Source organism: Ceratina calcarata, unplaced genomic scaffold (assembly GCF_001652005.2).
Source record: "Ceratina calcarata isolate Rehan_Ccalc_2016 unplaced genomic scaffold, ASM165200v1 scaffold291.2, whole genome shotgun sequence".
Lineage (NCBI taxonomy): Eukaryota > Metazoa > Arthropoda > Insecta > Hymenoptera > Apidae > Ceratina > Ceratina calcarata.
In genome coordinates this window covers 184,225-211,156 of record NW_017151492.1, presented here as the reverse complement: position 1 = coordinate 211,156, position 26,932 = coordinate 184,225, and the positions used below count along the sequence as shown (strand labels likewise).

General features: G+C 41.1%; 3 protein-coding genes across 9 annotated transcripts in view; 2 read left to right on the top strand and 1 right to left on the bottom strand.

The window, feature by feature from the left end:
* Mitofilin (inner membrane mitochondrial protein mitofilin) overlaps positions 1 to 10,822 on the bottom strand; it is a 36,252-nt gene extending 25,430 nt beyond the window's left edge. For 3 of the 7 annotated variants that reach the window (XR_001916562.2, XM_026812598.1, XM_018022682.2), the window contains exons 1-10: positions 10,449 to 10,821; positions 9,993 to 10,078; positions 9,493 to 9,561; positions 9,094 to 9,309; positions 8,976 to 9,022; positions 8,680 to 8,787; positions 8,381 to 8,591; positions 7,899 to 8,310; positions 7,685 to 7,819; positions 642 to 870 (exon numbers count right to left, since the gene is read on the bottom strand). Coding sequence is in view for 5 of the 7 variants with exons in the window: in XM_026812598.1 (XP_026668399.1) it covers positions 642 to 870; positions 7,685 to 7,819; positions 7,899 to 8,310; positions 8,381 to 8,591; positions 8,680 to 8,787; positions 8,976 to 9,022; positions 9,094 to 9,309; positions 9,493 to 9,561; positions 9,993 to 10,078; positions 10,449 to 10,502 (1,567 nt within the window). In the remaining 2 variants the exon portion in view is untranslated. Of the gene's footprint in view, positions 1 to 641; positions 871 to 7,684; positions 7,820 to 7,898; positions 8,311 to 8,380; positions 8,592 to 8,679; positions 8,788 to 8,975; positions 9,023 to 9,093; positions 9,310 to 9,492; positions 9,562 to 9,992; positions 10,079 to 10,448 lie in introns of all 7 variants that reach the window. The other 4 variants (XR_001916561.2, XM_018022685.2, XM_018022684.2 and 1 more) reach the window with 2 other exon arrangements.
* Positions 10,163 to 11,647, top strand: mRpL35 (mitochondrial ribosomal protein L35). The gene is made up of 5 exons (XM_018022687.2): positions 10,163 to 10,321; positions 10,467 to 10,624; positions 10,892 to 11,051; positions 11,126 to 11,266; positions 11,342 to 11,647. Exons 2-5 carry the CDS (start codon positions 10,594 to 10,596, stop codon positions 11,577 to 11,579), a joined length of 570 nt encoding a protein of 189 aa, XP_017878176.1. The 5' UTR covers positions 10,163 to 10,321; positions 10,467 to 10,593; the 3' UTR covers positions 11,580 to 11,647.
* A 99-nt stretch (positions 11,648 to 11,746) lies between these two features.
* LOC108623860 (fumarylacetoacetate hydrolase domain-containing protein 2A) lies at positions 11,747 to 17,482 on the top strand. The gene is made up of 7 exons (XM_018022702.2): positions 11,747 to 12,141; positions 13,793 to 13,954; positions 14,253 to 14,288; positions 15,728 to 15,944; positions 16,502 to 16,836; positions 16,999 to 17,086; positions 17,157 to 17,482. Exons 1-7 carry the CDS (start codon positions 12,002 to 12,004, stop codon positions 17,217 to 17,219), a joined length of 1,041 nt encoding a protein of 346 aa, XP_017878191.1. The 5' UTR covers positions 11,747 to 12,001; the 3' UTR covers positions 17,220 to 17,482.
* Positions 17,483 to 26,932: the final 9,450 nt, after the last annotated feature.

The following is a 26,932-nucleotide window of genomic DNA, read 5'->3' as shown; positions in this document are numbered from 1 at the left end:
AATTACAATTCCGAATTGAGGTTGCGCCAAGAGCGTGAATCCCTTTCAAAGGTCTCCCTATTTAGAACACGATTGCATTCCAAGGCATTCTCTGAGTTATAACTTTCAATTTTGCCGATCACATTTATTCTACTGACTCTCCTTAAGACTTCTTAAGTCCTCCAAGTCTCTTCGACTTCTTAGATTTTAAGAAACTTCTTAAGTTTATATACTAAGGATCATTGCTTGTACACGCGACTGGATTTCATTCTTTAAACGACCTTTGCATATATGAATGTAATAAATTACTATAATGGCAATTTTAAAACGCAACGTTATTCTAAAGGGTAGCTGAGAATTTTACAAGAGAATCTTATTAAGGTGTGAATTTAGTTTGAAAATGATTTTACCATGAACTGAAAAGTGGCTCATTTGAAATTCCAAATTCATCGCAATAAAAATGTCATCAATTCAACGCACGTTGGGCCACAGATATCACAAATCCTCTTTGTATTATTTCATACGGATAATAAAACATTATTTCGTACGAATTGTAGAACATACACAGCAGTAATAAATTTTTGGTGCTTGTATAAATTGACGTAAGACAAACCATGTAGGTATCCATGGAAATTCGTAAGAAAGATGAAGAGAAGACTCACCCTTGAGCGCAGCTTCGAGACCGCGTAACCTGCCGACGATGGCTGCGAGGCTAGTCTTGTGCTGCGTGGAAAAGGATTCTGCTTGCTCGCTCAGCGCGCGATTCATGGTCCTCATCACTTCCTGCTGCTTCAATGCAATCGCTTCTTGAAGATGGTCAGTATGCACCTGTTCCTGCAACTTTAACTGTCGCCGCACATCGTCTTCAAACTTCTTCTGCTCCTCCAACAACTATAAGAACAGAATAAGAAAACATTTGTCCACGTCCCATAAAACTCTCACTTGAAACTTTATTATTTTACTGGTTTTATATGACTGAGAACCAGTGAAAATTTATCAAAGACCCGGAGACGATTTTATGTTATTTTGTTTCCTATTCTGGAAAGAGAAAAGATCAAAGAAAGCATTCCTTATATTTCCAGTCGGAGCTTTCAAAGATCATAAAAAAAAACAAGTATAAAATAAGAATTTCTTTTCTAAGGAACGAAATATGGCATGCAAGAAGTGAACTAATAATAGACACTTTGAAAGCATGGAAAAGAAAGATCTATTAATTCTTGGAACTTCTATCATTCCCATAAATACGTTCAGATGTATTTACTGTATTCTCCTAACTTGTATGCAAACTATGTACCCGCACTTTTTCGCAGAGCATCTCCTTTGTTTCACGTTGGAGATTGGACCGAGTGTAGCCTTATTTTCTCGAGTAGAGCTTATAAGACACGAAACACAGAAGGGGAAGTGGGGAGCAGGATTTTCACCGAGATCAGAATTATTAAGCCCAGTCGTGGAATATGAAACACTTTTCTCAACGTTCTCCAGGGATAGAAATTATCCCCACTGTTCAAAAAATCTGTCAACCACCATTACTAAATTAAGCTTGACTACGTAAAATCTTTATCTCATGTACTACACCTTCATAAAAAGATTAAGATCGAGGAAACCCTAATAGACTAACGAATTTAATGAATTACTTTCATTCCAAGTAGCAAAAATAATAAAATGTCTCTGGTGTTGTAAAACAAAACAAATTTAAATAAAAATCCGTACGTCTCCTAAAGAGAATCGTTCGATCGTTCGACAAGTATGTAAATTTAATCAGGGACTAATAAAAGCTTTGACTAATTATGCTCGCTCGGCGAGCATATTAGCGAGCCAAGCGTCTACGCTAATCCTCGATCGTTTTCCTCCGCTTTCGCTTCCGCTTGACGCGTTTTGCACGCTTACACGGGACCCGGAGACAAGCCGATCGCCTCTGGACTCGCTCTTCTCTCTCGCTGTACGCGGGGATACCGTGTCAATAATTAACGGCCGGCTGATCTGACAAGCGACCCGGTCGAGTACCAGAGGAAGAGAGACAGAGAGAGAGAGAGAGAGAGATAAACTGACGGACACGTTCATGAAACGGCTATGCGTTTCGTCGTGGACAGCGAGGTTACAGAATCCCTTCGATTGGACGCCCTGATTGACCCAGGGGATCACTGGTGTCATGGATTTTCCATTAACCCTTAGTTAGACCGAGACACGCGGCTCTTCGATCAATTAGTAATTTAATCTTCGAGATGAAGTTCATTACGTGTAAACTGCTCTAGGAATTTAGCGAAAGATGGTTTACAGTAGAATTTTGAATTGGGACTCTGCTTTAGGGAATTAACGAACAGAACTTTGAAGCATTTACTTAGAGGTTTCATTATTTCAAAAATATGAAAGCTTCGATGTCAAAACTTTTCCAACATGCGTATCTGTCTCCGTGACAGGACAATTCTTCTCTGTCCATGAACGTTCATCTGAAAATCGGATCACCACAAGAGACGAAGAGACAAATAAAAGAGCGAGGGACGAGCCATTGAACGCGTTCCCAGCCCAAACGTACGAAAAACGCATGAGGCGAGAAAAAAAATATGATTCCTGATACCCAGGCAATGTTTCCCATGCCGCGCCGCGGAAATTAAATTAATCGGACGACTGACCGCGCGCGCAGACCATGGAGAAATTTAAAAAAAAAAATAGGAAGGAAAAGGTACATTCGAGAGAGCCGGACAAAGACTGTTTTCATCCGCGCTGCAGAACGAACGATGCTAATCCGGTGCATCGTCCTCTAATCCGTTTTGGAGAAAAATCGAGACCACAGCCATCTGCGATGATAACTGCCCGTCGAAATGAAATTGGGATCCGTGATTCGCTCGAGATTCCGGATTACACGAGCGTGGGAGCTCGATTTCATCCTTCAATTTTGAACGCTTATTGATCAACGCGTGATAGAAAATTTAAGGGAAAGTGGCCATCGATAGCAATATAAGATATAAAACGCATGAGGCGAGAAAAAAAATATGATTCCTGATACCCAGGCAATGTTTCCCATGCCGCGCCGCGGAAATTAAATTAATCGGACGACTGACCGCGCGCGCAGACCATGGAGAAATTTAAAAAAAAAAATAGGAAGGAAAAGGTACATTCGAGAGAGCCGGACAAAGACTGTTTTCATCCGCGCTGCAGAACGAACGATGCTAATCCGGTGCATCGTCCTCTAATCCGTTTTGGAGAAAAATCGAGACCACAGCCATCTGCGATGATAACTGCCCGTCGAAATGAAATTGGGATCCGTGATTCGCTCGAGATTCCGGATTACACGAGCGTGGGAGCTCGATTTCATCCTTCAATTTTGAACGCTTATTGATCAACGCGTGATAGAAAATTTAAGGGAAAGTGGCCATCGATAGCAATATAAGATATAAACATTTTATAAATCGGTGATTAGATTACTTAAGAAACACCATGAGTGAGAATCACTTGCTGATGTTAAAAAATAATTATCTACTGGTTCCACGGTTTGAACTTATTCTAAAGTGTACTGACGCTAAAATAAATGAACCGTTTGTGTCACTCCCAAAACTCCTTAGCCCTGAACAAACAAAACTTGGAGAGAACCGGTGTTCTTCGTCGTCTGAATCGTTCCTTTGGAGAGTTCCTTAGCGAAATCGACTGGAAGGGTCGGGTTTAATAACACGGACGGCCACGGTACGATCGATACGTCCATTTCCGATCGACGCTTGAAAAGATATCCGGCTGTAATAGTTTCAGTTTGACGGATATGGCCGGTGTCGATAGCCGCGAGTCGAGCACCGGATTCCGATCGACTCCGATGTTCGGAAGTCGATATTTTAATATTCATTGGTCGCCGGTCCTCAACTCTGTGAAACTCTAAATTGGCGGAAGGGGAGAAAAAATTCTCGTACGACACAGAAGAATATTTTGGCGTTCCGATATTCTATTCGACAAATTTTCTTGTCAACCCTCAGAACGGTTCGAAATTAAAAGTCGAAGTTAGAAAACCCTTTCGTAAGAAATATATTCTTATTCAATAATAGAACATTTAAATTAGTCTTTAGAAACAGTAACAAGATTTCTCATTAAGGAACAACATACATATAAAAATCTGAGTTTGTATAAATGTTAGAAATAGCAATTAATTAATCATGACTTTTATCTATTGTATCAACTTTTGCTAGATAAGATACCACAGGCAGTGAGAAAGTAATAGGAAATAATAATGATAAGAGAGCAGAGAAACAGTTTTAAGTAGTATAACTTTTATATGGTCAGACATTCAATATTGCGCGATATCCCACTGAAGAAAATTCGAATAAGATGTAACATCAGTACCTTTGAAACTTTATCTCCATATTTCAAGCAAAGCCTGTTTATCAAAAAAATTGCGATATCAAAAATGAAATTACCAAGAAACCGCAAACCGTAAAACATCAAGATTAATAGAACGGCTCGGTCATAAATTGTGGCACGTGCATAAATCGCGTTTTAATAATAAAAAAAAGAATCTTGGACATAATGCTGGGCCGTAAAAAAGCCGAGCATCCGTTGTACGACCATTCTTCATGGCCCCTGGACGTTTCGTTGGCCGCGTTTGAATCGATCGATCACCGCGAGGGAAAATCAACGTCCAGAACGCGTATCGAATAGCAATTTCGGCTCGGCATGGAAATCGGCCGGGGAAACGTTCGAGACTGTTAACTATTCGCGAATCACCGATTTCGGAGAAGTTTACGATGGGAAAATTCGAGACGTCGGTTCACGCCAGTAAGCAACTTCCCTTCGGCCAAGATTCACCAAATCTCGCGATCTAATTAGAGAAAATCTCGGCTTGCTTTTGAGGCGCTGTCTCGTTCGAGAGAACGAGAACTTCGGCAAGTTTTCGCCGTCTCCTACCCGGTTGATTAGAGAACTTCAAACTTCTAATTAGAAGTTTTAAAAGAAACATTCTTTTTTGAAATCCTTTAAGAAAGATCTTATTAGGGTTTCACGAAAGTTGCATCTGAATTTCTAGGAAATGACTAGATTAAGTGAAGCGAAATAAATGACAATGAGCTCGATCGGAATATTTACTCAAAAGAAAATGAAATATATAATCCTTAAATCTTCTTTCCCCTCGTTCTCGTAGCGTAAATATTTCTCACTGATAACGTCAAGCATGTCAATCTCGAAACCCATATTTCATGCAACGTCGATCCTAGTTCGAACTTCCGACTCTCGTCTTCGAGATAAATCAGTCCCGACGCGACGAAGGGGAAGAGTAGGAAGAATAGGAATTGAAATCGCGTTAACGCGAAATTTTTCTCAGCGACTGTGCTGTGGCCGGCCCTAAATTATTCCACGCTCCGGCCATAAAGTCCGGATGGCCTGTAATGGGAACAGAAGACGTGTGGGCCAATCGATACCTGGAGCAAAGGGGAAAAGATCGAAAATGTCGGCCGATTACGTCTGGCCGCGACCAACAGGGAATTCCTCTCGATTTACAAACACCTGTACCGGAAACACGCTAATGCTCTCGAGCAGCTGCCTTGGCTTGTCCCAGCTATGTTTTTACGAAAGTTCGATAAGAACCTCGTAAAACCGGATATACGAGCACTCCTCATCACGCGCCGACATCGTTAAAGATCCCCCGAAACACCTTGCAAAATACGCTTTTCCGCATTTTATGTGCGCTGAACGGAGTAAAAGGGTTGATACTTTGATACGCTGTTCGCTCATTTTTCGGATGTAGAATGTATTCGATGATTTTAAACTTTAAACTGAGTTAGATTTTGCCGTTGCAATAATTGAAACTGCAATTGTAGGAATTATAGTATTCTAAATACCCTTTCATATTCCTGTTAATATATCAGATCAATATTTTAACAGAATTGTTATTACGAATCCTATTCGGATCGAACTCTGTGGATTTTTAATTTATTGAAGGAAATACTGGGGATTGTGTTACATAAAAGACAGAGTCTACAGCTTACTGCGTCCATAAAGAACGATCCCGAACTGTTCAATACCAAACGCCACTTCACCGTCTTTCTTTATTAAAACGGAACGCTTCCACTCTTTTCCGAAGGACTTGTTCTACACTTTATTGGTCGCAAACTGAGAAAGCATTTCGTGTATAACGTGTAAAACGTGGACTCTTTTTAGACGAACAGAAGGAATACTTTATGTGAAGAATATTAAGTAAAGACCGTGTACATATGCATGCCCCGCAGTTATGACTAGGCAGTAGTACATATTTTTATAGCAATTTCTTTAAAAAATTCTCTCTTCCAATCAACTCCTCTCACTTCTCGCGCCCGAAATTATTCATGCACTGCATTCCGAAACTCACCTATGCTCTCATAAATTTCCAGGAAATTTCGATATACGTACGGAAAGTTGACAGAGGTTTTCAAGCTATTTCTTAAAAGAGTTATTCATTATTATAGCAAATCGACTGAAACTCTTGAACATTACTATAGCACACTCCGAATAGAGTTAACTTCCACGATCATCCGATTTCAAACAACTAGCTCTATCGTCCGTTTTACGAGTCTTTTCTAGTTTTACGACTCTTGCACCGGTTAGCAATGGAAGTCGTTTTTAGAATGTAAAATCTTAAAGCCGTGCGAATTATTTGATAGCAAAGCGTTACGTGATGCGACTGAATTTTTGTTTCATCACGTAATTATCATTTGCAATGTTAAACATTGCATAGTTAACAGCTTCTTGGGATAATGTATAATATTTCCTCAAACGGAATATAAATAACTAATATAATAAGTGATACTAAAATCGTGAAATTATGCATGTCAGTTGGTATGCTGAATGTGTATGCCAATCGCAACATTATCGTCCCAAATTCGAGCCACAAGCCAGCTACAGCCGCGACTCCCAATGGAATCGAGGTCAAAGGACGAACTCTCAGTAGACAACTATGACGACAGCAAGTCATAGTGATTCCTCTGAGCGAGGATATCTCGGTGTGACTAGACGCGTGTACGCCGGATATACCGCAAGGCTAGTCTAAAGAGATAATATTGCCTGCCGCTAGCGAAATATTGGCGGCGGGCCAAATGGAAATAGATAAAAAGCCTGAAGGGTAGCAGAGTCGTCCCTCCCGTCCCCTCTGCCGCCCCTCATCCCTTACCAAACGGACAGATATGCGCTCGTGTACATGCACACAGGAATATGGGATACGCCACACCCCATGTGCCGCATATAACGGCCAAGTGTGCGACGCGGCCTTTCCCAATGCCAAATTCTATCCGCGTAGCATGGAAACTGTGTGTACCGTCGCGGACACGATGTTTGCCTTTATGAGATAGCTATCGATTGGATTCCGTGAATTAATTCGAACTCCGTTTTAACGCGGCCCGATAACGAGTGTATTTGCGTCGAAAATTATTAACGTACGACGGCGTCTCTATTTTTAAAATCCGCAGCTTTTTAAATATCTTCCGAAAAGTTGGCCGCATAATTTCCGAACGCGCGATGCGTGAGAACATAAATCCCAAGTTCCGCGGCATTACGCGTGAATTATTACTGGTTGCGGCTGCGGTTTTATATCTTCTACCAGCTCCCGGAAAGTTTCCCCGTTATTTCATCCGGATACGCGTTGAACGAATTAACGCGACCGCGATACTCGGGCGTACAGAAAACAGAGTACGTATTTCATTTTCGGACACAAAAGATACTATTATCTGTGTTGCATACGGAATACAGACGATTCGCTTACCTTTTTATTGAACTCGTCCTGAAGCAACTGTTTCTCCTTGTCCAATTCCAAACAGACCAGCGTGTCCAGTTTTTCTTGCACTGCCGTATCGCCCGTCGTCTTCAACGCCGCCTTAATTTTGCTTTCGTTGATCGTCTGTAACATAATTACACACACACATTTGAATCACCGGTGCATTTGACGTTTTTGGACGTATCTTTCAAATATTACTTACTCTCAATTTTTCCAAATCCTTCTGTAAGCTGCTCACTTTGTTGTACATGTGTAGAACGAACAGGTCGAAAGCGTGCTCGTTGAGGGTTAATTTTTTCTCGTGAATATTGATGTCGGGGAATAGTATTTGAAGTTCTTCATTGAGGTTCTCTCGAGCTATTTTGACCTGTTTCCAGTAACGCTCGGCCATGTTTCCGCTTTCTATTTCCACCTCGTATTTCTTCTTCGCGTCGTCCACGTCGTCCAATATTTTTTTAATATTCCTACGGGCAGCTGTTTTCACGTGCGAAGGCGCATCAAATTGAGGATCATCTATTAAACTATACATTTTCTTGAGTGACTCGAGTGCGAGCTTGGCGTGATCTTCCGCCTCTTTAACGGAACTCTTCCTCTTTTCCGTCGCATCTTTTAGCCTGTAATTGAAAACAATTTATTTATAACTAACAAACGACTTGTTGAAAATTCTATGCAAAATAAGCGTACCTGTTCCAAATGGAACTCCCAATCGTAGCGTGAGAACTCTCCACGATTTTTACAACATCTTGATTATAATCTTGAATTGCACACGCTGCTTTCTGATAAGCGGCAATAGCTTTGGCTGCAGTTTCACCGCATGACGTTTCAAGTTCGACCAAATTTTTTGGCATTAACTCCTGAGGTATACTCTTCGTAATTGGCGCAGGTTTCTCAGCCACTAAAAAAAGATACGCACGTTCATTCAAAGTTATATAGGGAAGCCTTCCTCGTGATAAAATTATATATCGTGTTAAATAGAAGCGTACCAACTTCAATTTCTTGTCCTTTTTCTTTACTTAATCTTATTTCCGTATAAGGTTCATTAATAGGCGGTTCCTTCTTATCAACCAGTGGTACAAAAGCTGGCTTTGGTGCTACAGTACACACGGTTTTATCAAATGTTAGTATGCAGTAAACATTCTAAATAAAACTGGTTTTAAATGATACGGTATTTTATTTAAAGCGGATTAAAAGAGGAAATAAGAAGGAAATGGATATAGGTATTAGTGATGGGGCTCACGTGTATAATCTTCAAAATTCACGCAATCTAATCTTTTCTGACCTGGTTTGTCTTTCTGCGACTCCTCTCCGAAAATGGCACTTACTATCCTTAAATAAACAAAGTCAATTAGTACCATAATTGAAGTAAACATTAGACCAATGTATAACGCCATACTTACGATTGTTTTAATGTTTCAAAGAATGTACGTATGAATTCAAAATAAGATGATTCCTCCTGAAAGATGATCTGAATCGTCTTGTCCGTGCCGGGTACCCAGGCTTCAAGATTGGCACGAAATACAGGATCGTGCTTTGCATAAAGTAACACCCCTGATGCTCCGACAGCCACTGCAGTTAGTGTTAACAGTGTCCTGGGGCCTTTACTGCTCTTTTCACTTTAACAACAAAACTTATAATTTAATGCCCATGAAATTTTTATGAATAAATATCTTGCAATCATTATTTAAACCTTTTGCAGTAAAAATAAGATTTGAATGAAATAGATTTGATACAAGCATGCATGGAGCTTTGTTATGTAACACAATACAGCAATATTCTAAGGTTTAAACTTTGAATACCTTTTCGATGAATCAGTTGAATACCTATGTCCAGATATTCTGGACATAAGTTTGACATCCTTGAAATACCTAAAACATATTGCTGTGTTTATAAAAAAAAAAGAGTCTTTTACTGATTGATATATCATTCACAAGCTTGTATACAATAATCAAATGTACACAGTTTATTTTTAGTTCTACTCTTGGTTCCAATGTGTATTAGAGAATCGGTCAGAAATAATAATTACATAATAATTTGGCAATATATCGAGACAGGATATTTAATTGTAATAAGGCTCAGACAAGCAGAGCAAAATAATTCTGTCAAGCATGACTTAACCTCGAACTAAATTGAACTTAACATACTGAATATGAAAAATTACTTAGTAGAACTATGCATGACACAAGTCAAAGCACGTTTTAAAAATTCTTCTCTCTCTAAAGATAATTTTCATGAAGCCAATTTTGACAATTGTAAAAAGAAGTGTTAGAAAAACAGTAGGGCAAATCTGTTCACTCACCTCCACTCTGGCTCACATTTAACTCGTGTACGTGTTTCGTAACACCTGGTTGTTAAGTAGAGTCTGGAAGGTCCATGCTTTTTGACCTGTAACAGGATGGTTACCGTTGAAACTGTCTGGAATTATGTAAGCCTCTAAATTAAAGCCATCTTGTCACGCGAGGCGGGCAACCTTGGTGTTGTTCGCAGGAATATTCACTGACAACTTGCGAGAGCATCGTCATCGAGGTGCGGCCACGATTTCTCACACCGTTTACGACAAATGTCTCGCCAGGGAAACATCGAACGACGAGAGAAACGTTAAATACAATTAGAATAGTCGATGCGATGGTAATGTCTATGACGAGTGCTAGACATGATACGTTTCCTCGCGATTGTCTTTACTCGACTCGTTGAATCCGGGAAACGCGAAACCGTCGTGCTTGTGCGGGTACAACCGCATTTACTTCTTACTTACTTTACATACCCTGTTTAGACCGTTGCACGGAAATTTTAATCCAATTCGGAACATCTTTCGGGTGGCCGGTCAGGCAGCCAAAGGAAAAAGGGAACGACGGGACAAAACAGCTGGTTACCACCGACGGAACTAGGCGAAAAGAAGAATGTTGCGTATTGTTAATACCGCTGTCCGGGGTACGTAATCAGAATTTCCTCGCGTCGTTCACCAACACTCGCGTCACTACGCGGAACGATAGTTTGGTGGCTTCATTTTAAACCATTATTCGCTCGAATTCGATACGTCGTTCCACGATAATCGGTTCGAACTCGTGCGTTTTAGGTTATAGGTCGACGAACCACATCGGTCCTCTATCAGTGGGAACGCGGTGGAATTCGAACCGAACACGCGCTTATTTGAAATTACGCAAATACAGTGACATTCTTTTCGTATTCATATTTCAGATATCGTTTCCCGCACGAAACTTGCTCATTTAGCTACTTCCCTGATTTCTAAACAGTCACTTGTTACACAATGCGTGCAGCAAAGATTTTTTGGAGCGTTCTCTTCAACCATTAATAATTGGAGCAATGTTAGCAATATCAAGAGAAGTGATATATTCGGGTTTGTATAGAGCAACATATTTTGTAATATATACGGTATAAAAGTAATTAAATAAAAATAATTTTAACTTACAGTCAGGCACAGATTAACAATGTTGTCCCTCTGACATTAACGCCTAATACCACTCCTGTAAGAACAGTTATAAAATACTCGAGACACAAAGGCAAAAGGAAAACTGTAAAGCCTGTGGTTGAAAGATTCTACAGATTGAACTGGTATGATTTCCGTCTGAAGTAAATTGCACTGTTAATTATTTAACACGATGTAAAATATATTCTATTCAATTCTAGGGGTATATGGATCAGGACCCGCGCTGGACGTCATAAACGTCTATGGAAAAAGTCTGGAAAATTGAAACATAAATATAAAATGCACGTCTTCTGTAATGCCACGCAGTCGGCAATGTTAGACAAAATGGTGACCAAGTACTGGAAAAGACCGCATTATTATGTAGACGATCCTTATAACCCCTATCATGAACGCGAAGAGTTTCCTATTACAAGGAAGAAACCACGACTTTTCCCTTAGAAATACTTGTAAATCTTGCTAGAAGAGTCTGTTTTAAGAGAAAATAAAATAATTCACTTAATCCTAGATTATTACAGAGTTTATTTAATCTATATATCGTATCATGACACAATTTACTTTTATCATTAAATATCACTGTCGCACTATTAAATGATACGAGAAAGCGATAAATAGGTATGATACGAGGAAATACCGGATTTTATACGTATGCAGCATGGCTAGATGCTATCGCATATTCATACACTTTAGTTTGTTCGACAACTGTAGACGGCGCTATGAACTTCAACTCTGTACGTGCACACTTAGCCACCTTCATTCAGTAGTTATTCGTCCTTCGCGACGAATACCTTCATTTTTAATTGCCGGTGGTTATATTGCTGCTTTGTAATCGCGCCGGTTTACGTTTTTCTTGGCGATAAAAGATGCCTTACCGTTACAAAATGCGCTCGCTCAGCAGAGCTTGCTTAGTCTTCAGAAACTCGTGCGCTGAGAAGAACAACACGCATTTCACCGTTGGCATACCCGGTAGAAAATTCTCAACCAGTGGCGCGGTCAACATGAGGTGAGATTTTTTAATCCTCTACTCAGCAATTTGATATTACATTTTAAAAAGCATCGTACAATCGATCGAATTTCGCGAGATTTTGTTTAATTCATTCCCGATTCCTGCTTAACAATTCTTTCATATATGTGAACTGGCTATCAAAAAAGGAATGGTTCGCAAAATGTTAATAGACATGATCATTTTTTCATTCACGATACAAGTACGGTACGGCTTGTTATGTGATCGAATAATTTAAGCGTGCCAAGTTCGAGAAACATAAACGTAATTAATTTGATATATCGACGGACGTCTACCTATTGATTATCCATCAATGAAATGTCGTTCACCCAGTTGCACAGTGTTTCGAAAGTTACGTTTATATGAATGTGAAAAAATTTTATTCGAACAAGTAAGTACATTTATCCAGACATACGAGTACTTATGTCATCGATACTGATTAGGTCTGAACCTAGGCATTTATAGGACTCACTGAACGTAGTCGCAAAAACTACTGGTATCAAAGCACGTTTTTTATAGAATCGACATTAATGATATAGTTTGACAGTCTATATTATAATTCTAAATTTAAATAAGTTTCTATTGTTTATTATATAGATTGTTATAATTAACTGTTATAATTTTGAAACATGCGAGTTGCTTGCTGATTCTACTGTTACCAGTAGAACAAGTCGTGTCTGACACGAACAAGATTTTTCTACTTTTATGTAACGTTAGAAAGTTACTCGAGCAACTGATCGTTTCGATTATATAAAAACTGCACAATCTGAACAATTTTCCATGAAGCATTTAATGCACAGCAGACGGCAATGGTATCTGATAAGGAAATCGTAATGTTCGGGTGTAATCATTTTATAATAGCATGATACTCATTATGATCAATTAAATCTGAATAATCTTTGTCCTGATTAATAGCTGCGTCACAGTAGCCACTAGAAGTTTTCAAATTCTATTGTATCAAATTGTAAACTAAAGATTAACACGGAAGTTGATAAACTTGGGACAAACAGTTTCAATTGCATTCGTAACAATCGTAACGGATGTTAGTTGCATGTACGCTACTGGTACTACATATTTCTTTATTATTTTCTAACAAAATAAAAATAATTGGCCTGATTTGACAAGAGCTTATCTTAATTTTTTATGCGCTCTTTAAGCTCTTATCAATTTTGACCCTCTTATTCACAAAAACAGTACATATTCTGATAAACAAAAATATTCGTATGTATTAAGTTACTCATGATAATTATACCATACTTGACGTAAGCATATTTTATTTAAGTGTTAATTATACGTAAACATGTTATAAAAATTGTATCGTCGATTTTATTTACTATGCAACCCTTCCCTGAACCCTTGACCATTAAATCCATTGAACTCTTCATTGAATTATATCTGTCTTCAATATTATTTGACCGAATGCACAAAGTGTGCACCTGGTGCAAAAATAGCTAGCCTTGAGAGATATCTCCGTATTGTTTAGTGAGAGGTAAGTGCGAACTGAGAGGTGAATTTGTTTTTCTTTCACGAAAACCTGTTCGACTTGACAAACAGCATCATACCAAAACAGGCGACACGATTGTGAAAGTAAAGATTATTCATTATTTTAGTAGATTTATTATTGAAACAAATATGTTTACGCTGTTGATAGATTCGTTCAATTTATTGGCAAAAATGGGGGTCCACAACACTTAGGAGTCCAACTGGTCCAGGGTGGTGACATAATCGCGGTGTCTGCCGTGGACTCGCGGATCCCAAACTCGTTGAAGAAATTCCTCGAGGGCGGCGAAGACTTATTGAAGAAAGCTAAGAGGTACGTCTGTTTAAGCTCGAGGATATCGCGAAGGCCAGGCTATGATAAACAAGTTGATTATCATGTGTTATCTGTGGCGGCTGATTATCATTTATGAATAATAAAACACTTGCGGAGGAAGTTTCGTGAGAGTGAATGACATTTAATCAACCGGAAAATCGAAGCCCGCACATATCTCAGATCTTATCGCGATAAGAGAGAAGAATACATTTTTATTTTGCAATACAACTTTAGTAGAAAGAGCAAAATTTTGTAAAGGTTTCTGTGGAGATTTTATAGATCATTCGTTTGTTTCCAGCGAAGAGGAGTTAGACCTGTTAACTATGGTAGAAAGGTTCGTTGGAAGAGTTTAGTGTGAACCTGTACTGTCATCCTCTTTTTAAATATCCATTTTATGTGTTTTTTCTGTGCACCCAAATATGCACGTCTCAATAATTTCGTATACGTGACATGTTACAAATAACATATTTAATAATCGATCAATTTTATCTGGGTTTTTTTCACGACGCATTCGATCATATATGAGATAGAATGTTTGAACAATTCGTTCACGCCAATTGGTGGAACAGGGAGGCTCGATTCTCAGCTACCGCTTATATGTTACCTATCTGTAAATGATGTTTGAGTAGAATAGATACACAGACGTTGGAGTGGTAGGTGATAAGATAGATCTTGTTGTAAATAATGTTACGTTTTTACCGCCTTTGGAATTGACACACCATGTTTATATCATAATTAATATTTTCTTCGAAACGTACAGTACAATCTATTGAAAACAAAATACTTGTGATAAATCACGTTGAGATAAATAAACACTCGGTCCATTGTAGAACACTGATTTAATTAGCAATACATTACACATTTCACGGATACACCACTTGCATGGTGTTCATCTGACGATTCTGTGTTTGCAAACGTGTGCGATTGTTGAACGCAAATTTCAAAACGAAACCGGTATTTGTTTGCATGCCAGTTGGCGAGCTTGCAAGTTACGGGTCAGCTCAAAGCTGTTCGATTCATGGAACCAGAACACCTCTGAATGAAACCGCACGATTTTTTTTTCAGTGATTCTCCTTCGATCATTATCTCATCGTTTCTTTTTTTCATTTTTCTCTGAATTTATTTCTCAATTGTCTTCGCGTTGCAGAATGCACGTGAAACTTATTGCAATCGTACGCTTAAATGATTACATTGATGCTTTACGTCGAAGTTACGCAATTCCACAATGACGGTTCGTCACGATATCGCAATTCCGCAGAGTTACGTATGTATATATATGTATTAACTGCGGTAAAATTGATTTCGTTTTTGCGGCACATATGGCAGTTCACTTATGGGAAAACTCTTATCGGTTATCGGGGCTACGAGTTCAAGCCGCCAGCTGGCATTTGTATTTTTCCGTTCGCTTATAAAAGTACATCCTTGTAATGAGGTACTTGTGTGACTGTACAATTTTCATATTCGTGTTGTGCGAGTGACCGATGAAACCTTAAACTAACCCATTATTATCATTATTATCGTCACCTGTTGAGTCTTGTTTTAATTACTCGGCTAACAGGTGGAAGAGTGTCGATAGCAAAATGACGTGTAGATTTTGTTCGAACCAGAGCTGTTTGAAAAACAAGTGACAAATGAAGCTCGATAACCATTCGTTGACATAACTATTATTTGAGTCATCGAGTATTCCATCGGAAGAAAAATTTAATTTACAAGACTCGATTCTATCCGCTGGAAGAATTTCCTGACGCTTCTTTCCAAAATGAACGATTGCAGAATAGTGGCAGAGGGTAGAAGCGTGATACCGGAAGCGGACGTGAAGTTTTTAGCGCCGGTTACGCGGATGGACAAACTGTTGTGCGTCGGTTTGAACTACAGCGGCCACTGCAGGGAGCAAGGAATCTCGCCACCGGAATCGCCCGTCATCTTCAACAAGTTCGCCAGTACCATCAATGGTCCGCGCGACAACATTATGCTTCCGCCGCTCGAGGACGTAAGTTCAAGAACGATCGCTGGCATCTTCGGCGCCGCGGAGCTCTCTACATATACATATGTTCTTTCGCGTAGCCGTGACCGTCTCTATATTTAATCGGAACAATTACGTAACGAGTTAAACGGACTTTCGTTCTAATTATAGAACTATAGAGATAAACAGGAATTAATTGATCCGTTGATGAGATTGAGATTCGATTCTTCCGTTTGCGATATGATTTCACCGATGACGGATGTTGCGATGAAAATGTAGCTGCTCTGTCATCAATTTGATACAAGAATCTATTCTAATAATATTCAGTTTTTTAAATTATAACAAATCGATGATGGACTGCTGTCCAGTGTCGCGGCATTGCATAATCAATAAACCGTCAGAGTGTTTTCAACGAGTCGATTACGTAAAAGTGTAATTTACCAGTTCTTATCTAATCGTCGTGTGGCTAATTAGCTAGAAATTTGATGACGTTATTTTATTTAAGACAATGGTCTTTCTAATGTAGCTCGATCTCGCTTCATTAGACGATTTGTTTTTTCTTTTTTTTGATGTATCATCGATAGAAAGTTGACTGGGAAGCCGAGCTCGCGATAGTAATCGGCAAAAAGTGCAAGGCGTTGAACAATGACGAGGGGGAGGACTGTATTTTCGGTTACACAGTGGCGCAGGACATCACCGCGCGGGATTGGCAGAAGTCGAAGAGAAACGGTGGCCAATTTCTCTTGGCCAAAGCGATGGACACGTTCTGTCCGCTGGGGCCGGCGGTAGTGACCAAGGAGGCCGTATGTGATATCAATAATCTGCCTGTGAAAACGTGGGTAAACGGCAACCTTAAACAAGACGGCAATACTAAGGAGCTGATCTATAAACCCCAAGAAATCGTTGCCTACATTTCGCAGTAAGTGTCCCTTATCACTTTCATTGTTAAGCGTAACAATAGTGTTGAAACAATGTTTGAGCGTTAAAAATTTATTTTTCATTAGATGTTAGATCTTAAGAATTTTCATTAAGTTTCCTATAGGAAATAGCTAGTCACTGATTATATAACCGCGCCTTTCAGATTTATGACCCTGTTACCAGGAGATGTAATTCTAACAGGCACACCGGCCGGCGTGGGATATACTCGCAAACCACCTGAATATTTACAGGTAGATCGATGATCTATTGAGATGTCCTTTCGGATCTTTAACATCTTTCATGCAATTTTATTTTATCTAGCGTGGGGATGTGCTGGAAACGGAAATAGAGGGCCTGGGCCGTCTCAGAAATAAAGTTCTCTGATCTGGCGAGAGGATCAGACCCATAGAAGACGTACGAGAGGAATTCGCCTACATGAACAACGAACGTACGTTAAGAGAATGGAACCAGCGTCGAATGGCCACGGTTCCGATACAATGTGCTTTGTATTCGACGTTGGATCCACGATAATGCGAATAGAGAGACAGGATTCGTTACAGGCGACCGCAACGTCGTCAGCTGAAAACTTTAATAGCAAATTGAAAGAATAAAAGTTTTGATACCACTGGTATTGAACTGAAGCCTAAGCATATTATAATTATAATACCTTCGTACTTCTGAACAACGTTATACTTATCACATGCATTACCAACTCACTGACACGGATTTTATGTGCTTATACAATTTTAAGCGAGACTGTTTTTGAAATATTTGAATTTATCTGTTTGCGTGCTTTTTTATCGCGGTTGTTTTTTTTTACCAATCATTGTAAACTTGTATTAAAATATTTTTCGATGAACGAACCTGACTGTTTCATTTTCTATTTACCTTCTTCTTATGATGAAGAAAATAATATTTTAAGAAGTCTATGACCGGTATTCAGAGTTGTTACTTATATTATATTGAATTTATTATTAAATTTTCCAAGAAATTATTTTAGTAGTAAAATATGCAGTTTCGGTTTGATTTTACCATACGTCTGCTTCTTCCTATCTGTCGATAAGACAGGTATATTATATACCCTACTCTTTCATAGGTGTCGTTGATAGTTCCAGTATAAATTCAAACTACCCCCGTAGCAACCCTCAAATCGTAACTACGTTTTCGAACGTTACGAAAGATTTTTAAGAATGTATTTAATTTAATTTTCGTTATATTACATATCAATTAAGAAATACTTCACCCAATACCTAATCATTTCAACTCTATTTCGGAAAACGATTCATTCACAAATGTAAAGTGCACAGATCTTTTACAACAAGACGATTGGAACCATTCAATTGTCAGCGACCACTGAGACCCAAAAAATGGGAAACGAATGAAGAACCCGGGGAGGTTCGTCCATTAAAGGGCCCGAAGTTATAAGTTAGAAGTCGAAAGGGGAGGACGCGTCTCGTGCACGGGGACTTCATCAAAACGCAGTCAACGAAGCGCGGAGCACGACGGCCCCCGGTTGTCGTCGACAATGGGTCGCTCAATGCTACCTAATTCGCAACAATGGCCCCCGCGGCCATATATTAATGGTCCGTGCCCGTATATACGCGCGTATATATTCGCTGGCTGGCTGGCTGCCATTATATTGTCCTCGAGGAGCTTATTGTGCCTCGGTGAGAGAGAGCGTGCGGCACGCACACTCCTCCGGGTTCCGCTCTTTGTCAGCTCGGAAGCAGAACGGGCCGGACGCGCGTTGGTATCCGGGGGCCGGGGAGGGGGGGGGGGCAGATGCGACTCAATTTCGTGGATGACAAATCGGGCCCCGTAACGTTGTCAGACGACGATTAAAGGGCGCGGCCCCCGGCGATTTAATGGCGCCCGGGATTTCGATTAGCCCCCACGAATAGTAGACCGGTTTGCGAACGAGACTAACAGCGGGTCGCATCTACAAACGACACGTTCATTTTCCAATAAAATAAAATCTCCAACGCCATCCAACTTACAACGCCGTTTAATAAAGCAACTGGAATTTCGAATTACCATTTATACATTCGCTAGTTCCGTAGTGAAGGAATTATTCAAATGCAAATTAGCTCTATTGACAGCATTGATAAAATCTTGTATCGGCATAACGAATGCGTTCAGTGGCGCGAAAATTGTTAGGTCAAGCAGGTGGGTTTAATAAAGAGCTACGAGGCGGCTCGTTGACGGAAGCTAATTCCATCGACGTGTAATTCGATTTCGAGCGGAGGAGAGCCGAGCGTTTAATAGCGTACGGACACCGCGGGTGATCGTCCCGTCGCGTCGCGTCGTGTCGGCGTGTGCGCGCGCTCGTCGTCCCGGGGAAAATTAATGAATTTCGAATTGAACCAACGCGAGTAGTTAATTTTCGTGGAAGCCAGCCGCGGAAGATGGCTACCTACTTCGAGAACACGCTCGTTTAATGCAACCGGGTACTAATGGCGTTTCGATTGGCCTCCATCCCAATGGCGTAGACACATTAATTCTCCTCTACAACTAACAGCTGAATCCCCTTTAATTTTCATCATTTTTCCTTTTTCATATTAACATTACACAGCCCCGTTGAAAATTATTTAATAATTGCGAGGAGCAATTTACTCTTCCAAGCACTGTGTACCTAAGTAATTCGCAAAAGTCTTAAGATAGTGTAATCATATGTTGAAATAAAAATTCGAAACTGGCTGTACTGTTGTAAATCATTCATCTGCCCTCATCAAGGGCATCTAGATCCGAACTGATCTCCAAAGCAATTCATCCAAGTTACAAAGCATCCCTCATTACTTTCTACCAGTTAAGTCCTCGCTGATCTTACCCAGATTTTGCCTGGACCAAGTCGTAACCAGCAGATAATCTCATTACAGAGAAAGGACGTCGGGCTGACCAGTTAATAGAGTCCCGAGGAAAAGGAACGTGACACGGTTTCACGGGGGCGTCGTAAACATCGAGCGTGAAAACTGTTCGGACGGAAAAGTGAGACAGGGGCGCGGTGGCTCGAGGGCCGAGAACAATAGTGGAAAATAAGTAAGCGTAGGGACCTCCTGGTGGCGATCGGTGCTCGACCACGGGTCCCGTACGACAATGCTCAGAGTCAATGGGGCCCTGTTATCCGGGGACATTATGGAGCATCGTTTGTCAAGTATCGCCGCGGGAAACCGGCTCGTCCGTATGTTACCGATGTAAGTTCTGTGAAAATGCCCGGTTTTTCCACTCTAGATCCTTTTAAACCGGGTCACAAAGGAAAAGGAAGCGTTACGGTAAGCTTTAGAAGTGTAAAAATTCATTTTTACTTCTGATAGTTTCACAAGACTTGAAGTTCACTTGCTGTTTCTATGAATTGCTATTGGCAAGATATTTGAAACGGCAGGCGAATAATTTATTTAGATAATAAACGTATCTTTATTCGTTACGATTACGACCGGCGCTAAGAATGGGGAAGAGAATTTACAATTCGTGAATACCTCCGAATCCCGTGAACCGCGCGAAGGAATTTTAACAACCGTCGGCCCCTGTACAATTTCATTATTGTCGAAACATTCTCGCCGTTTTATTAAAGGGATATTACACGAGTTCCGCCGTGAATGGAACCCCGAGTCCGGCGTTTATCCACTTTCGTATTCATTCGATGCGGCGGCCATCAAAACCGTTTTACTGCTCGAAACGCGCACGCTAAACGATCGTTTAGCTACGCGACTCCTCGCAATTACATTATTTTCCCGTTATTAAAGTATCCCAGTACATGGCCGATTTTAACGACCGTTTAATGTCTATGATCAACGTTCGTTGTTATTCTATTTCGCTGATATTTTTCGATACGTAATTCCTGCTAATTTCCAGCTCGTTCATTCTCGTTATGATTGCATACGTTCCAAGTACTTTTATTATAATATAATAAAAGTGAATGAAGGGATTTTCATATTATAGCTTGTTCACCGGATTTAGCACCGCAATAAACGCAATGAAGTTTGCACTTAATAAGGTGTTTACAATTTTACTGATTTAAAAAGTTTTTATTCGAAGCATAGAGGGAAACGAATTTCTTGCATCCGATAAAATCGTCAGTGTCCAAAACAAGACCGGGGGACGTACGTAATAGAACTCGCCTAATTTCTCGGCAGCTATCCCGGGAAAGAATCTCGGAAGATCCCGTTGTGTGCAGTGGAAGGCACGAAAAGCTAACGGTGCCCGCGAAAAGTCTCTCACTGGACAGATTTACAACCCAGCTACCGATCGCGTGGACCGAACCGCTGGGGTCTAACCGAGATCCACTGCAGATTATTCCCCGAACACTCTTGACTAACGACGATCTCGATCGAAAACGGTCACGAAAACGCATAATTCGTTTCTGTTTTTCCGAGAGCATGTTTGGAAGAGAGAAAAAGAAAAAGGACACCTGCACGTGGAAACCGTTATGCCCATCGGACAGAGATTCCGGCTAATAAAGACATAATTCTAGCAGATAGAATCTACAGCAGGTTCGCGCGCGCGCGCGCGAGACTCCGATTCGAGAACGAAGATCGAATGTCGGGTGGTGGTTGCCGGTTTCACGATCGTTTCCTTTTTTTTTTCCCCCCCTTTCCCGGAAAGAGGAACACTGCTTTCCAGCTTTCGAACGGATTTATAGCCTCGTTAAAGCGTCCATCGCGACCCTGTACTCGCTCGGCTAACACGAAATTGATTATTAAACCGCGAACCGCGTAGGTGAGCCATCCTCACGGCTCAAGGATTCGTTCTCCACGTCGCGAATCGTGTAATCCTATATCTACGTGAACACGGAGACGTATTTTCGCCGATTGTTGGTGAACTACATTCTACGCGACACGGTTATAAATACATATTAATAAATACCGATATCTCCTTTCCATATAAGACTGCAACTCTTAATGCAAAATTGTATTCATAGAAGCATCACAATTTTTATCAAAACTGTATTAATTATCCTTACGAAGAACATAGATATAACTACTTAATATTGCTAATATACTTTTTATTAAAATCAAAAAGAAAGAAAAGGACGGACGCGTAGGGGAAATTTCATCAACTCGTTTGCCGCGGCCATTCCGCGCAAATCGCACCGCGAGAGCCCATCGGGGAGAAAACAAGCGAATCCGCGATCCAATTCGTCGGCAAAATTGCCGCACATTCCGCGCGCTAACAACAACTTGATGAAACGATTAAAAGCGTAACGAGAGCGTCGCTTCGGCACGTCCTCACCCTCCGACCATTCGCTCGGCTGATGGCTGTTGTTACACGAGCGACCACCGAGTCGCGCCGCGGATTTCGCAGCCGAGAATTTTCCCGATTCGCATGTATGAACGGTTGGGTACCGTTCCCGCGGGAACGCTCAGTCAACCAGACCCCAACGACGCGTCCTCCGGGAAACGCCACTGATAAATCTGTCCGGCCGATGTTAACTCCGATTTCCGAGGGCGACCGACGCGATTACATCTTTTTTTCTTTTATATTTATTTCTCAGCAGGCAGTGCATCGAATTTCTAAATGACGGATTTATTAAATAAGTCATTTATAGAAACGAAGGAATTTTTATTAGTTTACATATCGCAACCGGGACTGATTTCGTCAAACCAGCTGTAACGACGTCTATCAGCGAGGAATACAAAATCTCTAACTATGTTTCAGTGAAGCATCGCGTTAACGAGTCGACTCGGAGCGAAAAGCTTTTCGAGCAGCGGCAGCATTAAGTTATCGACACGCTAATGCCAGGCATTAAACGCTTGCCAGGCAAGAACAGGATTTAATCGTTTCCAACGTTTGGACATAAACTGCGTTGTGTGTAATTCCATCATCGTCGCAGGCAGCAGCATCGTTGAGATCACTCGTCGTCCCACCAGAAAACGCTTTCCCTCTGAATCGTTTCGACTGTATTAACGCGGGCGTACCGTGCGGGGGTGGCCTAGCCGCGATAAATAAACCCTAAGTCCATTCAAGTAAGTGGTTATGTTTTTAACACGTGCTCGCGCGTAAGAGTTTTCACCCCCTCGCCGTCACAGCATCTCTTCTCGCCATGGTCGTGGTATAAACCACGGGAGAACGAGCATAGCCATCTCCATAAGCCACAAGTCTTACCTCAATGGCGTAGCCTCCGAAGAGATCATCCAGATTTTGAGCAAATCTTGCGAAACCAATTAATATAAGGATGTTGAAGTATTTTTCAGGATACGAAGGGGAGGATTATATTTTTTGTAATAAATTTCGTTTGTATTGACGTAAAGAAAAATTGCACTCAGGATGTACAGAGATATCTGAAGACGAAAGCAATTGCAATTATTAAACGTGTATACATTCTATTAAAGTCATGATTGGTCTAAGTCAATCATTATTAAACAGAAGGTAGTTAAGGAGATAACGAAGCGAGGATCTCAGTGCAGAAAAATAATATTAATGAAACATCTCACTCATCTCCAACGTCTACCATTACGTACACGGATGCATACTTGTATTTCTTCTTATTCTTGCTACTTTGATACTATTGCCTCTACCACAAAGAGGCACCTTAGAGCACCCTACGCTACTGGTGTCCAAGCAAAACCGCAGAAGTGCTACACGCGCGAACAGCAAGCGGAAGGAGAGAGGCAGCGAGCGATAGGACAGGAGAGAGACGGTTGCACGGCCAAGCGAGAAGAAAATGTAGAGAGAAAGAGAGAGAGAAATCTCTCTCGTTGAGATGGGAGATGCGCCGACATAACCGATAAATAACAACGGCAACGAGCCTGTCAGACCCTTGTTAAACCATCGTGCACACGCTCATGCGGCCAGCACGCACGCATTCACGCATTAGAATACGTTTTAACACATCCCTCTCGCTCTTCCACCTCGTCCTACGAGGGCGAGACTAAGTGGGAAAGAGAGGGCGAACGCCCTGCAGGGGTTGGGCGCCATTGACGAATATCGTTCGAACATCCGTCGACCGCGAGCAAATGCTAATTAATTCCGCTTCCACGGCGCAATTAGCGTCCGTGATTCCCGAGGATAATTCCACTCGTTCGAATCTCTTGTAATTCTGTTCCCTTATGACCGAGATTAAGAATTAATTCTTAAATATTCAAGCCCGAAGATGACGCTAATCAATGCATGCGATTTAATAATACGCTTCCTTCCGACAACCATCGCAAATGAAGAAAACACGTCAGTCGACTGACTAAAAACAGGAAACTAAAAGTAAAGCAGAGAGCATTTCGAATACACGTAACGGAGCGATCACCCGAAGGACATTTTTATGGTTTCCATGCAGACCGAGAGCCATTGGACCCAGGTTTCGCGCCCGAGGAGAACCTCACTGGAACGGGGGAGGGTACGCGTTTCTATGACGTGCCAAGAGTTGCACTTACGCGGATGCATCTGCCTCCGTTCGCACGAGCCATCATTTTATCCGCTCGACTTAACACAACGCTCGCTTACGCTCCGGGTTACGAGCTTCCTCTTCCTTTGCTCTGCCACCCTTTCCTCCCTCGTCTATCTTAAGGGCACGTTTTACGAACTGTACTTTATGAATTTGTCGATGGTATCGTTAACGCGCCTCCAGCGACGAAGGAAATAGAGGCGAAGGATTTTTTTTTTTTGTTCCTGGCACTCGGTGGCAAATTGTCTTTGTTCCAAGACGCGTACAAATAGCAGACGCATTATTTAACTGCGAGTTCTTAGCTAATAATAAATTTCAATTTTATCCTCTTGTAATTTTATTCTTTAATTTAATCTTTTCTCTTCTTGTTAAATTAGCAAAAAACATTTTATCTGGACTCCATCCTGTCCTTCCACCGTCGCCTCCTAGAATCCACAGAATTCCTCTGCGAAATTGCCAAAATATTCGGTCGAGTCCCGTCGAACGGGAGATGGGCGGACGAGATTCGGGGCGATACGGGGGTAACCGCGAGAAAAAGAAACGGCGGAGCATGTCGGAGGAAATTTAATTGCCCGGCGAACCGGCGGGGACACGGTGTTCCATCGACGTGGATTTCGTTTCGGGGCGTGTTTCCACCGAAATCAAAGGCGCCCCGATCGGCTCGTGTGGTAACATTAAGTGTTTCGACAACGGGCGTGTTCGAGATAACGGCTACACCGTCGTTTTTCTCGGCGCACCGCAGCGCGGCGAACAGGAAACAGCCGGCCAGATGCGAGAAGAGGCCGAAAAGTCGATCGCGAGCAGAGCGTGCCGCATCTTTTTTTCCCGAACGAAATAAGTCGACAGATAAGGGTGAGAGCAACGTGTCGCGCGACTAATTTATGCCTCTGCGAGGCTCCTCCGAATTAAAGGAAAGCGCGTGCCCTACACCTTTTCTCTACCCCTCCTTACGGACGTGTTGAAGGATTTTTTTGGAATTGATTCCTTGAACGATTATCGAGCAGGATATTCTCTGTCTCTTTATACAATTGTAAATTATTTAAAATTCATCAATGGAGTCTGATTCTTAAAAAAATGTGAATGACAGAATGTTTCGCACCGTTCTATTTCCGTTTAATAGCATTCTTCGCAACGGAGTTCTGTCGTCTGTTATTTTTCCATTATTTCGCCATTATTACTCGCCATTACCTTAGCCGGAGTCCTCTTTGTCAGGTTCCTTCTACTTAACCGGATGATATTTTCTTTATTGGCTTTAATGTTATCTGCAAGAGCTCACCACCTGGCGCGGACACAAACGGTGTATCGCTTTCACCGGTTTCGCGTAGGGTACCGACGCGACGGTCCCTCCTTGGAATAATATTTTCCCAACACCGAAACCGTGTTTACCGTGTCAATGCGGTGTCAGCGGATTATTCGACCGGCTTCCGGTGCGAAAAAATTCATCTCAGACCATATTAAAATACATTTGATGCGAATATCAGTACTACAGAAGAAATGATATTTGAAAGACTCTTATACGACTACGATCTCTAATTCCTATTAAAATGCTGTAGTGAATTTCTATTTAGAATTGAGATATATCAAATAAGAAAGCTTTCGTAGATTCCTTAGATTCTTCCTTTCCAGAAAACTATGTTTCCAAATATACCAGCTCCTAAATCTTCTTGTACGCATCTCTAAATCACTGTTCATCCGAACTGTTCTCCTAACGAACGATTCGATCAAACTTCTTCTTAATTAAACCTGGCGAACTTCTCGTCGTTTCCCAAATTCTCGTCACCATTCATCACCAGTTGAATTTTCTGTTTTAAACCAAAAACTGAACCCACGACGCCGAGATCGATAAACAAAAAAAGAAGAACATTCGAGAGGGAAGCGAGGAGAACGGAGAGGGTGTATGGTGGAAATAAGGGTGGAAGTTTCCACGAACGAAGAAACATGGCACGGCCAGGAGGGGGAAGATCAATTCCAGGCAATATGTAGAACGATTTCTCTCCGTTTCTGGATACGAGTCGTAACGAGAATTCACGACGCCCCCACGGTGTATTCTTTATTCCCGGGGAAGACGATTTATCCTCTGTCGCGCAACCCCCGCGACGCGTGAGGGGATGGTTCGCCAGGCCATCTTCTCGCACGGAAGACGGTTTTATTGGGCTTTTTATGGGCCGAATAAACGGTCCCGTTACGCGGATTTGCATGGAACTTGTTCTGTGATTCACCGACGATCCCTTACACCCTTTTCTCTTTATTTCGCTGCCGCTTGATTGATGACAGAGGCGAAACGAAAAAATGTTTTACATATTATCTATCATCGAGCATCTGAATTAATGATTAATATCGTAATGTACATTATACATATTTATCAATCGATGTTGTGATTTCGTAACAATTCCATTTCAAAGAAATGAAGGAAATTAAATGGAAAATGTTTTTCTCATCAATTAATATACTATGAAATTACCAATTATCCATCCGACCATAACTTAATTAAACCGTCATAGATTTAATCATCCACTTAAACCACTCATTACGTACAATCTACGTTAATCAATTTAAAAGTCACTCGGTATCATACCTCGTTTCTTTATTACATTCGTATAAATATGAATGTAAGTACATGCATAAAGTATGAATATACATATTAAAAGGTTGAAAAAGAGGCAAGCTATCGCTGGTGTGGCTGATGTAATTACGACGTACCGTTGCGAAACTGCGTACATTAGAT